The sequence below is a fragment of the Miscanthus floridulus genome, chromosome 14 (assembly GCF_019320115.1).
Source record: "Miscanthus floridulus cultivar M001 chromosome 14, ASM1932011v1, whole genome shotgun sequence".
Classification (NCBI taxonomy): domain Eukaryota; kingdom Viridiplantae; phylum Streptophyta; class Magnoliopsida; order Poales; family Poaceae; genus Miscanthus; species Miscanthus floridulus.
Genome location: NC_089593.1, coordinates 13,242,275 through 13,259,015, shown reverse-complemented (window position 1 = coordinate 13,259,015; position 16,741 = coordinate 13,242,275). Strand labels below are relative to the sequence as shown.

Genomic DNA, 16,741 nt, shown 5'->3' with positions numbered 1-16,741 from the left:
CGCCCCCGCGCCGCGCCCACGCCGCCCGGCCGCCTGCGCGCCGCGCCCACGCCGCCCGGCCGCCCGCGCGCCCGCGCCAGCGCCGCCGCTGCCCGCGCGCCCGCTCGCCCACGCCGCCCGCCCCACCGCGCCAGCGCTGCCCGCGTGCCCGTGCCAGCGGCCAGTTCATTCACCGCAACGCAGCAAGCAGCAGCCAGCAGGACGGAGCAGGAGGCAGGAGCAGAGAGGCCAAGCCACTGAGACGGGCAGACGGCGACTCGAGCACTCGGCGAGACTCCACCGCGAGCACGCAAGACCGTGGAGCTGGGCTACAAGACGGCAGCGAGCGCCTTCAGCTTCGGATCATCCGCCTCCATCAAGGTGAGTGGCCTTCTGCTTGAGGACTCGGACCCTATAGAGTTCCAATGCCTGTTGGATTGCTAGCTAGTACCATAAATATCAACACCAGGGCATTGCTTATTAATGCGGTTCTTTGATAGCATAAAATGTAGTTAGTTTGATGCATATATCAGCTGATTGGATCGAAACGAATTAAAATAGCATGTTGAATTGCTGATGCATATGGCCCTGCTAATTTTGACTGTCAAATCAAAAGTTCATTACTGCATAGCGTCGTCAGGTCAGGGCTAGCTTTACCATCCAGCAGCATATCTGTTTGTGCTGAACAAGGAGCCTTAGTTCTCCTACCTTCGGTGCAGTACCAAATTCTTATTTTTGTTTTTCAGTTCCTATCAGCCATGATAAAATCATAAAATACATGAAATGATTTTATTGTATTTTTTAGATCAGAAACATGGATGATGAAAAGGGGGGAATTGAACTGACTGTACTTAGTTTTCTAAGATAGTTCAGATTGATTAGTTCTACCTTGTGTGTTGAGTCGAGATGCAATGTTGGAGGGGGAATTTAGTATGCTTGTACCTTGTCGCTTTGCTTGCTCTTGCAGTATGATTTATTGGTATACCTGATACATGTAGAGTACTTGAAGCTCAAATGGCGCAAGCTAGGACAGAGCTAAGCTAGTTTCGTATTGACGCTATAGTTGTTTGTCGGCTGGCTGGCTGTGACTTTGTGAAAAGAGCATCATGTGGATTTATTTAGTGTTATTTGGGGTAAGCTTTTTCAAAAGCACAAGCTGCACAAATTGAAATGCTGGATCAGAGTGACGAGTCCTGATTTTACACTGATAAACTGGGTCTGTGTCAAAAACCAGTAGATCATCTAGGTAACACCAACAGATTGTCTTCGTTTTTAGTTGCCATTCAACAGATAGGAAACAACCGGTTCATTTTACTTGGGTTCTCTTTGAAGGTGCACTTGCTTAGTGTTTTGCATTAGCTGGGTTTATTGGTTGTAGAAATACAGTTACACAGATCGAGTTTGATTACTCTCAAGGGAGGTTCTTCAGGTTCTGATGTTCTATATTAGTTATCTTCTTTCATTCACTATAGCATCCCTGTTTTTTACATATTCCTCAAGACCAGTTGATTGAATTTTCAGAATGCTTAATCACAGGTCACACAGTCAACGGATTTCACTGAGCTTGCAAACCAGGAGCCATGGCTCTCATCTATGAAGTTGGTTGTGAAACCCGACATGCTCTTTGGGAAACGTGGGAAGAGTGGACTTGTGGCCCTCAACCTAGATCTTGCCCAAGTTCGCCAATTTGTCAAGGATCGGTTGGGAGTTGAGGTACTGTCATGACTAGCATCTTGCCATGCTTTTTTTTGAAGGTCATCTTGCCATATGCTTTTACCAGCACAAACCTGATCGTTAAAGCTATTTATAATCTGTATGACTGAATTTGCTCATGTATCTAGGTCGAGATGGGTGGCTGCAAAGCTCCAATTACAACCTTCATAGTTGAGCCATTTGTGCCGCATGACCAAGAGTATTACCTTTCGATTGTATCAGAAAGGCTTGGCAGCACCATTAGTTTCTCAGAGTGTGGAGGTATTGAGATCGAGGAGAACTGGGACAAGGTTAAGACTATCTTTCTTCCCACAGAGAAGCAAATGACACCTGACGCATGTGCTCCATTGATCGCCACCCTGCCATTGGAGGTCAGCTATTGCACTGTTACTTGTTTATTTATTATACCATTTGTTTTGTTCCCAGTAAGGCTTGGAACTCGTTGCTGCTGGTCATTCTCAGATTCTTGATTAACCATCAATTCTCAGTTGATTCTCATTGATGATCCGTGCTTGAATTTCAGGTCCGCACAAAAATAGGTGATTTCATTAGAGGTGTATTTTCTGTTTTCCAAGGTACCTCACCCTTGCTTTTCAAAGGCAGACAGTTTGTAGTTGTTGCTTTTCCGGTTTCAACACTCAACGTGTGATGCTCTTTGGTTCTTTTGCAGACTTGGATTTCTCATTTCTTGAGATGAACCCATTTACCTTGGTAAATGGTGAACCGTATCCTCTGGATATGAGAGGAGAACTAGATGACACAGCTGCTTTCAAGAACTTTAATAAGTATGATTCAGGCTTTTGATGTACCTCACAGATCCCAGTTGCTTCCTTCATATTAGTCATACCAGCCATATTTATGTGAAAAATATAGTTTTTTCTACTGTATTGTTAATCATAATGAGTGCATGTTGTATTTTTTTCATTTGTTGTTCACTTGGTGATGGACTTGTGGACTTTGATGGACTTGTGGATTTATTTGGATGGACTTGAGCACTTATTATTATATATGTGATATATATTGTGATGGATGTGATATGTGTGGATGGATGAGATATATATGTGATGGATGAGATATATATGTGATATATGTTTGTATGAATTTATTTGGCATGATGGAATGTAAAAAAAATTAAAAATTGTCATTTTGGGTCACTTTGCCGAGTGTTGCACTCGGCAAAGGACTCTTTTGCCGAGTGCCATGGTCACAGCACTCGGCAAAGCTGGAAAATGGGCGTCCAGAAAACCAGTTTTCCAGCTTTGCCGAGTGCTGTGACCATGGCACTCGGCAAAGAATTTTTTTTAAAAAAAATTCCAACTTTGCCGAGTGCCGGACAGAGGGCACTCGGCAAAGAAATTAAAAAAAATAAAAAAAATCTTGCCGAGTGCTCTGACCATGGCACTCGGTAAAGAATTTTTTTTAAAAAAAAATTAAACTTTGCCGAGTGCAGGGAAGAGAGCACTCAGCAAAGAAATTTAAAAAAAATTAAAAAAAATATTTGCCGAGTGCCAGCCAGAGGGCACTCGGCAAAGAAATTTAAAAAAAAAATAAAAAAAATCTTTGCCGAGTGCCTGAAGGTTGGCACTCGGCAAATAAATTTTGTAAAAAAAAATAAAAAAATCTTTGCCGAGTGCCTCAAGGCTTGGCACTCGGCAAAGAAATTAAAAAAAAATAAAAAATCTTTGCCGAGTGCCTGAAAGGTTGGCACTCGGCAAAGAATTTTTTTTAAAAAAAATAAAAAATCTTTGCCGAGTGCCTGCAGGGTTGGCACTCGGCAAAGTGACCGTCAACCAAACCGGCGCCGTGACGGTCGCTTTTCTTTGCCGAGTGTCACCGGGGCACTCGGCAAAGTTGCCGAGTGCCCGATAAAAGACACTCGGCAAAGAGGGCTTTGCCGATCAATTTTTTGCCGTGTGTTCTTTGCCGAGTGCCGCACTTGGCAAAGGCTTTGCCGAGTGCCTCAGGCACTCGGCAAAGAACCTGAATCCAGTTGTGTATATACTGCGGCTGCGTTATTAGTTGCTGGCAACCAGAACAAGCTAAGCTAAGCTCATGGGTAATTTAGGTGAGTTGGCGTTAATTTGGCACGCATCACACATGCATGCATGACTCCCTTTTTTTTTGTCTTGCTAGAGAAACATACAGCAGAACATACCAATGAGATCAGAAACGTTAGTTGTCACTAAAAGAGCTGAATCCGAGGTGTTTATAAATTAATTAATCTGATTAATCGATCAGACAAATTAATAATGTTCTGACTTAATAATCAATGCAAAACAAACCCGATGAATCCGAGATGGAGAGAGCCTACCTACCAACGTACGACAGCTACCTACCTAGCTTGAGCGAGCGACCTAAGCGTGACCCACGAGCTCCTCGACGAGACCCGCATCTATCGATTGAGAGCTACGACTTTAATTGACAGCGACGGATCTAGACGAAAGTTCAGAGCAGAGGGTGCTAAAAGTTCATCCTCAACCTCTAGCCTCTCCTCAAAATAACCGTAACAAAAATTACCTTTTAAGAGCGAGCGAGCATGCAGCGGCAACGTTAAATCATACGGAATTTTGCATCTCTTCTTTGCGGCGACGACGACGTGTGGTGTTTTGGTTTATTGTCAACTTCAAAGAAAATGTATTAGTATGTTATGAAATTAAAGACGACAAAAAACCAACACTATGCGAGAATAGCACAAACAAGACACCACATCAGAGACGAAACAAGAGGTGTGCATCTGTGATATGGTCTTCGCCCAAACATGTATCCAAGAAACACATATAGCAGATAGAAAACACGTCTTCGATATATAGTTGTGGTCCATCTGCAACCCAACAAAGACGGGCGTCACATAACCTAAGTCTGTGAGGAAAGTGTGTGAACTCGAAAAAATTATCCACTGCTGTTGGTGGATGACTCAAATCCACACCACTCCGATCCATGCGCCACCAGCCCCATCTCTTTCTCTCTCATCTCCTCTGTTCCGACTGCCCGTATCTCCCCCACCTCTCTCTGTCTACGCTGCCAACCCACCATTGCCCCCTCCTTCTCATGGTCACTACATGGCGGATCCATGGAGGGTGGATCTCCTCGATCGAGGTGGATCCACATCCACACAACGCCACCATCCCACCGTTGCCTGCCTCTCGATCGCTCCTTCCTTTCGTTCACCAAACCATAGCTCACTTGACATTTGAGCACCGCCACAACAGTGAAATCCTCCAAAGAAAACCCACTTTGAAATGGTCAAAGGGGGCAGGGGGGGGGGGGGGGGGCGAGAATATTTTGTCCGTCTTCTAAAGTTAAGGTTTGTATTGTTGTCTGCCATTGGTGTACAAAAATGAAGGTTTTCTTTTTCAAATCCAACGACTAATTCGATTAGGGATAAACTAGACTCGACTGTTGATGCAAGGGTAAATCGGACTCGACTCTTGTTGCCAATTAAGGTCCTAGAGGTAACATGACCAAATGAAACAGATACTCAGCTTTTGTTACAACAACCTTGCTGATCATTTGAAAGCATGCATGTTATATCTCAGTATATATCAAGAGGGCCACATAATCTGGAAAAATGACGTGGTAAAACAGTGGATAGCAGAAGGTTTTATCTGTCAGAAACAAGGGGAAGAGATGGTCGAAGTTGGAAGTACCTATTTTGATGAGCTTGTTAGCATGAGAATGATCCAACCTGTAGATATGAAGTACAATGCATGATCAGGTGTTATCCTTTACAGTGCATGACATGGTGCTTGATCTTATTATGAGCAGGCCCACAGAAGAGAACTTTGTCACAGCTATCGATCATTCTAAAACCAACATAAGTTTTGCTGATAAAGTGCGTCGACTGTCTCTCGATTTTGGGCATGCAGAAGACGCAGAACGACCGGCAAGATTAAAACTATCACATGTTCGGTCACTGGTGTTTTTTGGACTTTATCAGTGCTTGATATCGACAGAGGAGTTTCGATTCCTTCGTGTCCTCATCCTCCACCTTTGGAGTGAGCAGGATCACATCAGCCTCGACCTTACAACTGTCTGCAGATCATTTCGACTGAGATATTTGGAGATAGCAAGCAATGTTCGCTTGAATATCAAATGGTCTTTGCATGTTCTAAAACATTTGGAGACACTTAAGATAGATTCAGCAGCAAGTGAAGTTCCACCAGACATTGTTCATTTACCGGGGGCTTGTTGCACCTCACTGTTCCCAGTGACACAAACCTGCCCAAAGATATTGGCTGCATGACATCTCTTCAGACATTAGGGTGCTTTGATCTCAGCAGAAACTCAGAAGACAATGTTCGGAGCCTCGACAAGCTGACCAATCTCCGTGTCTTCGTCTCACTTGTCCTACACTGCCTTATGATATTCTTCAAGAAACCATGAATTGTGTTGCATTGGTTCTCTCAAAACTCCAAAATTTGAAGTCCCTAATTCTGTTACCTGCAGCAGGCTCCTCTAATGCAAATACTCTGCAGACCAGTGATTCAGCTATTAATGTTCCCTTTGATGCCTTGGTGAGCATGTATTCTCCTCCAGCCCTTCTTCAAAGGCTTGAGTTGTCACCGCGGATTGGCATCTTTTCATTCCTCCCTAGATGGATTATATTGGTGAGCTTCGCAAGCTATTTGTTTTGAAGATTGCAGTTAGGGAGCTCTCGAGTTATGATGTTGATATCCTCAAAAAAAATACCTGCCCTTGCTGCTCTCTCGCTGTATGTCAAGACCGCTCCTGAAAAAAAGATCATCTTTCATGAGGATGGATTCCCAGTTCTCAAGTATTTCAAGTTTGTCTGTACTGCACCATCGGTGGAATTTAAGGAGGGATGGAGCTATGCGCCTATGCCTAATATGCGAAGGATGAAGCTAGGCTTCAGTGCTATCACAATTAAGCAATACAGCTTGTTCTATGCTGGCTTCAAGCACTTGACAGGCCTTGAAGAGATCTCTGCTAAAATTGGAGATTCTGAAGTTGATGAGCACCGTAGAAAGGGTGCACAGTCTGCGTTGGAGGCCGCCTTTAGCCCTCGTAAGATTAACATCCAGTGGGTGGATTAGATGTTTTATGGCCGCCAGACACTACCAAATACTTATATGATACCAAATCAAGGCTTAGATGCACGTACAATATGGAGTTCAAGAAATCGGTTCACAGGAAGATACAAACACAAGAGCTGACAGTAGGTAAGCTTAAGGCCCACCCCTTCCGAAAAAAAAAATTACGCTCCCCCCCCCCCCCCCCCCCCCCCCCCCCCCCCGCCCCCCACCCCACCCAAAAAAAAAAAAAATCCTCGTATTACTCTTCTCCTCTATTCTGCAGACAATAGAGCTAAACCGTTGTTTTAATGGCTGCTAACCGTTTTTGGCAGAAGGATTACTCCATCATCAGCAATCTCTTTGCATAGGCATCGTCCAGGTAATATCTACTGCATCCGTCTCAAAATAAATCAATTTCTAAAATTACCATAGGTCAAATTATAAAGTTTGACCAACTTTATATGAAAGGGTAATAACAAACATGATACCAAATGAGTGTATTATAAAAATATATTTCGCGGTGTATGCAGTGATACTAATTTGATCTCATAAATATTGGTGCTCTTTTCTATAATTTGGTCAAACTTAAAATAGTTTGCCTTCGGATAACTCTAGAAGTTGATTTAATTTGAGATGGAAGGAGTATTCTTCTTGTGCTTTATATATCTCTATGGTTTTTAGAACCCCAAATATATTCATCAGTTTAGTATTCTTGTTTTACCGTAAATTGGTTAATGCTGATTTTTGTTCTGTTCTCCTTCTAAACGACTTTGAAAAAAACTAAGAGAAAATAGAAAAAATAATGTTCAGTATAGAATCAACATAATTATAGGAACAAGTACCCGCATCTCACCGTTGCTGTTAGAATTAATAAGGGTCTAATATATGTACAGTATCTAATTACGTTAGGACGTCAAGTTGTATTAAAAATTATGTTCGGCTAATCTCATCTTGGGCACGTAGATGTCACACCCAATTTTAAGAATAAAATAGGATGCATAATATTATGTGCATCTAGAGATCAATCACACACATAAGCCGACAAATTATGAAAAGTATCATCACAAGTGTTTATTACATCACGAATATTATCACATAGTCTTCACATAAATATAATGGAAGTATAAAGATAACTCTCTCACGGAAGCTCCATAGCACAGAGACGTCAACTGGTTGACCACAAGACTAGTAATCCTATAAGGGAAATCGTCATTACCATAGCAATTTGTTATCCATCCGGAACTTTATCCAAATAATGAAAATAAACAAGCATAAGTACATCTCGTACTCAACAAGTGTAACATGGTGTTCATGAGGCTAAAAACTTGACACGATTTTGACTGCATTTAGCTTTTAGTTGTCACAATTTTAGCATATAAGTAGCATCAAGTTGTCATAATCCCGTAGTAAACACATGATCGATGTAAACATGTTTAATGAATAGCATAAACAAATAATTAATAGTGATCATCTATTCCATAAAGGTTCCAAGGCCACTCGTGACCGTGAGCATGGCTGATATACCAGTTTTACACTCTGCAAAGATTGTACACTTTCACGGTGAGTCGTGTTTCCTATTTGCCCGAGGTTTGCAAGGCCCCAAAACTCTACCAAGGTGAGCAGGCATGGTACACTATGAAGCATTTCAAAGGTTCGTCTAACAAGTTAGGGCCGCTAGGTTTTCAATTGGCAAGCAGATGTAGGAACCCCTTTCGAATGGCACAATTCCTTCGCGGCTATACACATAGGAGTAGAGGTTGTCCTATACCTGACTCGTCAAGCCCCTCTTGCGCCATAAAGGTAACCACTAACAAGTTAGAAAAGATCCTCATACTTGACTAAAGCCAGAGCCATGTGGCCCTCACAGTTGTATTGTAAGTCTTGGATGATCACTTACAGATAAGTCCTTAGGGAGAAGAATCTGAAGTCTTGGATGATCACTTACAGATAAGTCCTTAGAAAGAAGAATCTGAAGCATTTAGAAAGTAACTAAATACTCCAGCCTCCTTTTACTAAGTTGCTAAAAAATCATGTTTTAATATTTATTGTATATACCATTAATCAAGTTACAAGATCATGGTTTCGTTGAGCACTGGCATTAGCTACCTAATGCATATCCTATAGGTGATAAGATATACGTCTAATTCTAGGAAATCCTTAATTCAAGAAGACACATGCATATGAATTAAGTGTATTAAGATTAATAGGAAATAAGGATGATCCCATGCTATACTTGCCTTGATCAAAGTGTTTCTAATGACCCTGCTCGTCAAAGTAGTACTCTTGATCACCCACGAATCGCTCACCGTCTATACTTGATCAACACAGCAACATACAAGCATCCAGAAACAATCATGCACAACAAACAAAGGCTATCGATTAGAACAATACATCAACAGCATAGAATCAAGATGAAAAGTTTGTAACACGAATCTATGTCTCGCTATGAACACACAGACGCAAAGTTCACAAAAATCGGAGCTATAACGAAGAAGTTATGAATTAAACAAGATTTCCTTTAGTAAAATAATAAATTAAATCTAACCTCAAATTTCAAAAGTTGAAAACATGTTTGATAGTAGTATGAACCTGTAGATTACACGATTACGAATATAACGCAACTTGAACGGATCAAAACGGAGTTAAAACGAAGTTTTTATAAGCAAAACAAAATTAGTGGAAAATCTGTAAATAGATGAATTTTATTTGAATTGAAATAAATCAAAATTGGTATTTTGAATCTGGAGTGGACTGCGGGTTTAAAATCAGCAAACTAGAGGTGCTCTTATGCAAAATTTCTAGCCGAAGGGGTATTGGTCGATCAGGACCGTTAGATCTGAGTTGGACGGTGGGGATTAGATCCAGCGGGAGAGAGAAACCGACTGGCCGGAACAGAGCCGAGCACGGCGGTCCACCATTGCCAGCGACGAGAACCTCGCCAGTGCACATGAATCAAGGCCTATGTGCCACGGCGGAGCGAACCGAGAGCTCAGGAAGCAAGAGGAGGCGATGGCGATCCTACCCAAGGGTTTTTCGCGGACAAAGACGAGACTGCGGCGGCATGAAGCTCGACGGGGCGGACGACGTCTATCCTGAGAACAATGGCGTCACGGCGTGAGCGAACCGGAGCAAGAAAAAAGGGCAAGAAGAGTCTCGGTGACTTCGCGAACTCGATGCGAAGCTCGACAAGGTGCTTACGGAGGTCGGGAACTCGACGGCTTCGAGTTGCACGGCGCCGGTGCGGTGCTGCTAGGGCTCAAGGTGGCGTGGCGGCTTGCGTTTTAGGGTTTGGTGAGGGTGGCGGGGTGCGGGGGCTCGATATTTAAGGAGCCGGTGGCGGACTCCGAGCCAGAACAGAGTCCGTGAAGGAGACGGTGGTGAGGTGGGAGAAATGGCTGACATGCGGGCCCGAGCTGCCGGTCTCAATGAGGGAGAGGAAGGGGAGCGGGCTGCCGGTGCGGGAGGGAGAGATGGGCCGGCAGCAGGCCCACGCGAGTGAGAGAGGGGGAGGGAGGAGTGGTGGCGGGCTGGGCCAGCAGGCCAGAAGCCAGAGGAAGGGCTGCGCCCTAGGGCCAACATGCCAAAAGAGAGAGAGAGGGGAGTGAGAGGAGAAATCCCTTTTCTTTTTCCTAAACACATTTTCAAATCAAAATTCAAATCTAATTTAATTTCTTTTGCAATTTTGATCAAACCCAATCATCACAAAATAAATATGCAGCAACACAAATATGTAGCTAGACCTTATAGTTGATTTTAATTTAACAAAAGTTATTATTTCTCTAAGTTCAAGTGCTCACAAAATGCATAAATAAATCAAATTAACCTATTTTAAAATGATGTAAATTTTAGGGTGTTACAGTAGAATAGATCAGAAGGGCGGGCATTGTGTAAGCGGTAGAGTTTTACCACCTGTGACCGGAAGGTCCCGGGTTCGAGTCGCGGTCTCCTCGCAATGCATAGGCGAGGGTAAGGCTTGCCACTAACACCCTTTCCTAGACCACACACATAGCAGGAGCTCTCTGCACTGGGTACGTCCCTTTTTTTTAGTAGAACAGATCTAATTATTATCAGTCGGCACTTATAACATGCTTAATTGATCTGATCTTATATTAACAAAAAACAGAGGCATTGAAACTTAAGGAATTCTGATTATGATCATGTCAGATCTAAGCAGGCCCTTGTTCCCGATTGTTTATAACAACTTAGCATGGACAGGATCTTAAACTTAGTTTAATCATAATCACAAAATTAACTAATGCGGAAATTAGATGGTTGGGGTCTAACCCGAACCGGATGACCACATGAATGCCTCTGTAGACGATGCAGGACAGGAAACATTGTCGATGATGTGATAGATCTAATCTTCACCAGATTAGGAGTTTGTGAGTCCTATTGATGAAAAAATCGATGTAGATGTACACCGTCCTGAGAAGGAACTCAGGCTTCCAACTCCTTGCAGTGTCTAATAGATTGGTTTGATAGGGGTTTTCTCGAGAGAATTGGCTTAATCCTGAAATAATTTTTACTTCAAAAAAAAACTGAAATAATCTTTTATAGTCTTACTTTATATACGCTTTGGGGCTGGGGCTGACTTCAATTAACCCTTAGGGTTGCTGCCAATCACGACATGAGCTTGGGTTAGGTGTTGTTAACACCGGACCCATCCAATATCTTCTTCTGTCTGATATAAGCATGAGCTGAAAAACTGTAAACTTGACAGAATCAATGATCTAAATTTCAGACTAGCCATGAACGTAGAATGTGAAGTGTTCATTGGGAGATATTTTGTTCCTTCTTTATTTACAGCAAGAAATTGTAATAAGAGCGGCCATCTTTTGCAATGTAGGGAAAAAGAGGTGGATCAGGTCCGTGGATGGTGTCCTCGTATTGACTAGGCATATATTGAGATACATCACCAGGCAACTCGTGATGCTTGAAGGATTCCATGTAAAAACTGAGATGTCATCAATTAATCTAGAGTGGGAACAAATGACCATAACGATTAAGGAAATGCAGAATAACCCAAGGGTTCTGCAAGAGAGATGGATCCGACTTCTGCAGAACTTGGCTTATGATACTGAGGATTTCATAGATATACAAAATCAATTGCATTTCATGTCCTCACATGAAAGAAGCAAATTAATGCGCATAAGATGGTGGGCGCGCAATCTCGCGCATATGAGCCACATCGTGCCATTGAAGCATAGGTTCAGGATATTACATCACTGGCAACAGTCCACCTCCACCATATGGAGCCACGGTGGAGGCACTGCTGCTGCTTCACCTGGCCCCCCAGCTGGACTCACCAGTTCTCCTCCGTATGTGCCTCGAGATGAGCTCGTCGGCTTGGATCAACCCATAAAGGAGATTCTGGAGTTGCTACTAGTGTCCGATGAGCAAGAAGACCAGCAGAAGGTGATCTCCATTGCGGGGTGCCGCGGAATTTGGAAGACTGCTCTCGCAGCAGCCAGCAGCAGTCTATCACGACCCTGAAGTCCGAGGAAAGTTCCATCGCCGTGCTTGGATTGCGGCCACAGAATGCAACACTGCTCAGGACATGCTGAATATGATTACCCAACAAGTTCAAGATGATCATCCATCAGCCACTACCACCTATCAGTATCTTCTAACGAAACTGCAGTACATCTTGTCGGCCGGCAGAACGTCATCTTTTTCCCTCCTTCCCTTTATATTTTGCAGATAAAAGATATTTAGATTCTTTGAATACTATTACACACTAAAATAGCATAGAACAACAGTAACATCTTTGAAAATACTAAATAAACCATTACAATTAGGTGGACCATGCAATTTGTTTGTGGCTAGCAAAATATATTTACAACTCGAAGAGATAGTTTTATTTTATTTCTCATGTTGGAAAAAAGTCCATTTAACTGCTCTCTCGACAATTTACTTTATCATCTGACCTCCTATGCACAATAACAACTTGAGATACTCCACTGAGCTATTCATGTTGAAATATAAAGTTAATTGCCCAGCTTCCCCATCACCTTAAGCTCTTAGGTTGAACAGATTGTGCAACTCAATATGATATCAAAGCCATATGCCTCGAGTTTGAATCCTAGCAGGCAAGATTAAATAAAAATAATTGTTGTCTGCTTCTATTCCACGTCTAACGCGTAAAAGAGTCTCCACGTGTTGGGGAGTGTTAAAATATAAAAACTTCCCTCATCAGCTTAAACTTTTGTGTGTGAATTGGTTGGAGCATACAACTCTGTAATTTAGATAGATCAAATTCATTAGTAACGAAGTTTGACACATGCACCTATGTTAGGAAAAAAATTACCTCGTATCTAGTGTTCTAACCGACAATTAATTATGAAGATTCTGTAATATTTATAATGAACATAGGGTACAATGTCAGCTATCACACAAAAACTTGAAACTAAAACACAGCTTGTTAAAAAAGATAGAAATCATTAGATGTTATTTGATCCAATTTGAAAAGTTTGTGGGAGTAAATTGAACCTTCACCATATTGTAGTATTATTCAGTTCAGATTATGCATACACGTCCATGAAGTAAAACATGTCGCATACTATTTATGGTGATAAAAATATAGTAAATTGTACTCCTACTTAATTGTTAATTGGAGACCATAAGAAGCACAAAACCTATATTTAATGACAGTAGGGGGTGTACAATTCTAAGAAAAACAAAGACCATCAAAGGGATTGTACTTTTTTTATCTTTCAATGTGTTTCAGTACTATTTAACATATATACATCCACATTAGTTTATGCACAATGCTTATTAGAATTTGTAGAGCTGATATGATGGAAACAAAATCGATCAGTTTCTGTTCTGAAAAGCTTGTTCATTGTTTTTGCTTTGTTAGGTGCCTGATCATCATTGATGGCCTGCAAGAAAAAGGAATGTGGTACGGTATACGGGGTGCCTTGGCTGAATCTCTTCCATATAGCCGAATAATCGTGACCACAAGCACCCAATCAATCGCCGCTGCCTGTAGCCCTGAGAGATACATTTACAAAATGTGAGGTCTTGGAATTTCCGAGTCAAGAGAATTATTCTGGTTAGAGCTCAGAAACCGAGCAGGTCCTACGCCTGCCTTGGAGCATGCTTTGGAAGAATTCTTAGCCAAATGTGATGGTTTGCCACTAGCCCTTGTTAGTGTAGCTAAATATTTGCGTGAGAAAGGAGAAAATGTACATTTACTTGAACTGGGCCCAGGAGCCTTTGACGAATTGGAAAGAGTGCTTATGCAGTGCTACGATAGCCTGCGTGGTCACGATCACAGGTCCTGTTTGCTTTATCTCAGCATATTCCCAAAGGGTCATTGCATTAGGAGGAAGAGCCTTATGAGAAGATGGGTAGCTGAGGGACTGGTTTCCGGAGATGTCACTCGCAGTGCAGAACATGTTGCGCGTGACCATTTTGGTGAGTTGGTTGACAATAATCTCATTGAACCGGTGCTGATTGGCAGTAACTCCGTGATCAAGAGTTTCCGTGTTCATGATGTCATGCTAGATTTCCTCGTCAACAAAGCGGTCTCAAAAGACACGGTCACCCTAATTCGAGAGGATGAGCCCCTCCACAACAAGGAAGGAGCCCATCCTGTCCGCCGATTGTCTGTTCACGGCAGCACAACACAAAGTGGAAAAATAGCAGAGGCAATTGGATTGAATCATGTCAGGTCGTTGACGATCCGCAACGGTGGCCTTTTTTTGAGTTCGAAGGCTGCCAGTTTCTGCGAGTCTTGGATCTTGAAGGTTGCAGGGGCATTGATGACTGGACTCTTCATTGCATATGCAAGCTGATCTTGCTCAAGTACCTGAGTTTAAGGGGTAGCGATGTGTGTCAGATCCCCAAGAAAATAAAAAAACTAGGGTGCTTACAGACTGGATATTCGAGAGACAGGTAAACAAACTGCCTATGGAAGTATTAGTGCTCCCAAATTTAGCTTACCTGTTTGGTCAATTTGAGCTACCTGGAGAACTAGAAGATGAGAAGAAGAGTAAGGTGGAGGCGTTCTTCTCCAAGAAAAGTGTCCTGCGGATAATATCAGGATTTGTCATGGACAGAAATGGTGGTGGTTCTGAGCTCATCCTGATTCGCATGAGGTTTCTGGAGAAGGTTAAGATATGGTGCAAGCATTCTATTACCATCGATTCAGAAGATTTAGCTTACTCCCTCCAGAAAAGCATCTCAAAACATAATGGCCTCAAATCTCTATCAATTAATTTTGGGGATGAGTCCATAAACTTCCTCGACTCTGTATTACTAGAAGGTCCCAGCATGCTCAGCTCCATCAAGCTGCGGGGAAGATTAAGCAGACTGCCTAATTTCTTTACCTTGCTTGCTCTCTACGAGTTGCAGCTGTCCAATACAAGTTTGAGCATTGAAGATTTATCTGGCCTTCAACAGTTACCTCAGCTGGTTTATTTGAAGCTTGTTGAGGGTCGGCATGCGTTCTGGGGCGGCCGTTTCGTTGTGAAAGAAGATGGATTCCTGAGCCTCTGGCCGCTGTGCTTCGACGCCCCCAAAGCTTCCGGAAGTGCATATTCATGAAGGAGGTATGAGCGCCGTCACCTCTCTTCATCTGCTCTGTCCAGAGTTTGCATCTTGCAGTAAATTCAGGGGAATCCAGCACCTCAAACATCTCAACGAGGTTGTACTTCATTCGTCTATTGGAGACGATGAATTTGATGAGTGGAAGAAAATAGCGACGGAGCATGAAAATGGGCCAAAGGTGTACAAACACCTAATTTCGCCATAACATGGCGTGCATTCTGTGTGATACCCACGTTCATAAATTAAGCTGTCATCTGTTGAGATGTAGTGCTTGCAGCTGACCTCCTCCAGTCTATCATCAACAAAATGAGAGAGATAGGAATCCTCAATCTCCCCCTGAACTTGCAGCACATTAATGATTTCCCAAATCCAATATGTAGATGATTACTACGATTATCATGGAAGCATCAGCTAGGCAGCTTCTTGCCCTGAAAAGTGTACTCCACTCATTTGGACAATCCACTAGGTTGAAGGTTAGTTACTCCAAATCAATGATGGTGCCAATAAATTTATCAGAACAGCAGCTGGATCACTAAGCAAGAATCTTCAACTGTGAAAAAGGAAGTCTCCCCTTTACGTACTTGGGCTTTCCCCCTGGGACTGTGAAAGCCCAAAGTCATTGATTTCTCATCTCTGGTAAACAAATGTGAGAGAAGACTCATTGCCACTACCAGATTTCTTAATCAAGCAGGGAGACTCCAGCTTACTAACTCTGTAATCACTGCCATGCCCATTTAAACTGCAAATTTCAGTGCTGGACCAGATAGATTAGTGTAGAAAACATTGCCTTTGGAGAGGAGCAGATCTAGAATCAAGGAAACTAGCAAAGGCAGCCTGGCCCATGGTCTGAAGGTCAAAAATAAAGGAGGTTTAGGTGCCCTGAACTTGAGAACCCATAATGAAGCACTACTGATGAAATTGTTGCATAAATTTCTGAATAGAGAAGACCTACCTTGAGTAAGCTTAATTTGAGAAAGCTACTACCAGAATGGAAGACTCCTAGGAATGGAAGACTCCTAGGAAATTCCAACAAAGGATCCTTTTGGTGGAAAGATATAAAAAAGTTACTTGACAATTACAAAGGCATAGCCAAAGTGAATATCTTTGATGGGAAAACTTGTCTGCTATGGCAAGACCTCTGGAATGGAATGGTACTGCAATTCAGCTTCCCTGAATTCTTATCCTTCTACAAAAACAAAAACATCACTTTGGCAGAAGTAAAATCAACAGTACCCGATCGGCCTATTACAAAAAGGATAGATGTTTTAGTTCATTGCCCAGATAACCAGAGTCTGAAGTCATCTTCAAATGAAATTAACGTGTCATTGCTTAGACTTGTCATCATCATCCGAACCTTCATCGTCATCAGATGACTCCACTCTGTTAGGTTCTTCGCCACCACTGTTACCAGTTTTAGCTCGCTTCTCTTTCTTACGCTGCTGCTTCTTCTGCCGTTTCAGGCG

General features: G+C 42.5%; 1 protein-coding gene and 1 pseudogene across 1 annotated transcript; both read left to right on the top strand.

Annotated features, from left to right (window-relative positions):
* Positions 1-225: 225 nt before the first annotated feature.
* Positions 226-2,544, top strand: LOC136505854 (ATP-citrate synthase alpha chain protein 3-like). The gene is made up of 5 exons (XM_066500990.1): positions 226-360; positions 1,516-1,692; positions 1,821-2,063; positions 2,216-2,267; positions 2,363-2,544. The coding sequence occupies exons 2-5, from the start codon at positions 1,573-1,575 to the stop codon at positions 2,494-2,496; spliced, it is 549 nt and encodes a 182-aa protein (XP_066357087.1). The 5' UTR covers positions 226-360; positions 1,516-1,572; the 3' UTR covers positions 2,497-2,544.
* A 2,613-nt stretch (positions 2,545-5,157) lies between these two features.
* Positions 5,158-16,120, top strand: LOC136503065 (disease resistance protein RGA4-like; annotated as a pseudogene).
* The last annotated feature ends 621 nt before the right edge of the window (positions 16,121-16,741 follow it).

Coding starts and splice junctions, on each gene's coding strand:
- LOC136505854 (XM_066500990.1), top strand. CDS start 1,573: ATGAAGTTGGTTGTGAAACCCGACATGCTCTTTGGGAAACGTGGGAAG. Junction 1,693..1,820: donor AGGATCGGTTGGGAGTTGAG/GTACTGTCATGA, acceptor TCATGTATCTAG/GTCGAGATGGGTGGCTGCAA. Junction 2,268..2,362: donor TGTATTTTCTGTTTTCCAAG/GTACCTCACCCT, acceptor GTTCTTTTGCAG/ACTTGGATTTCTCATTTCTT.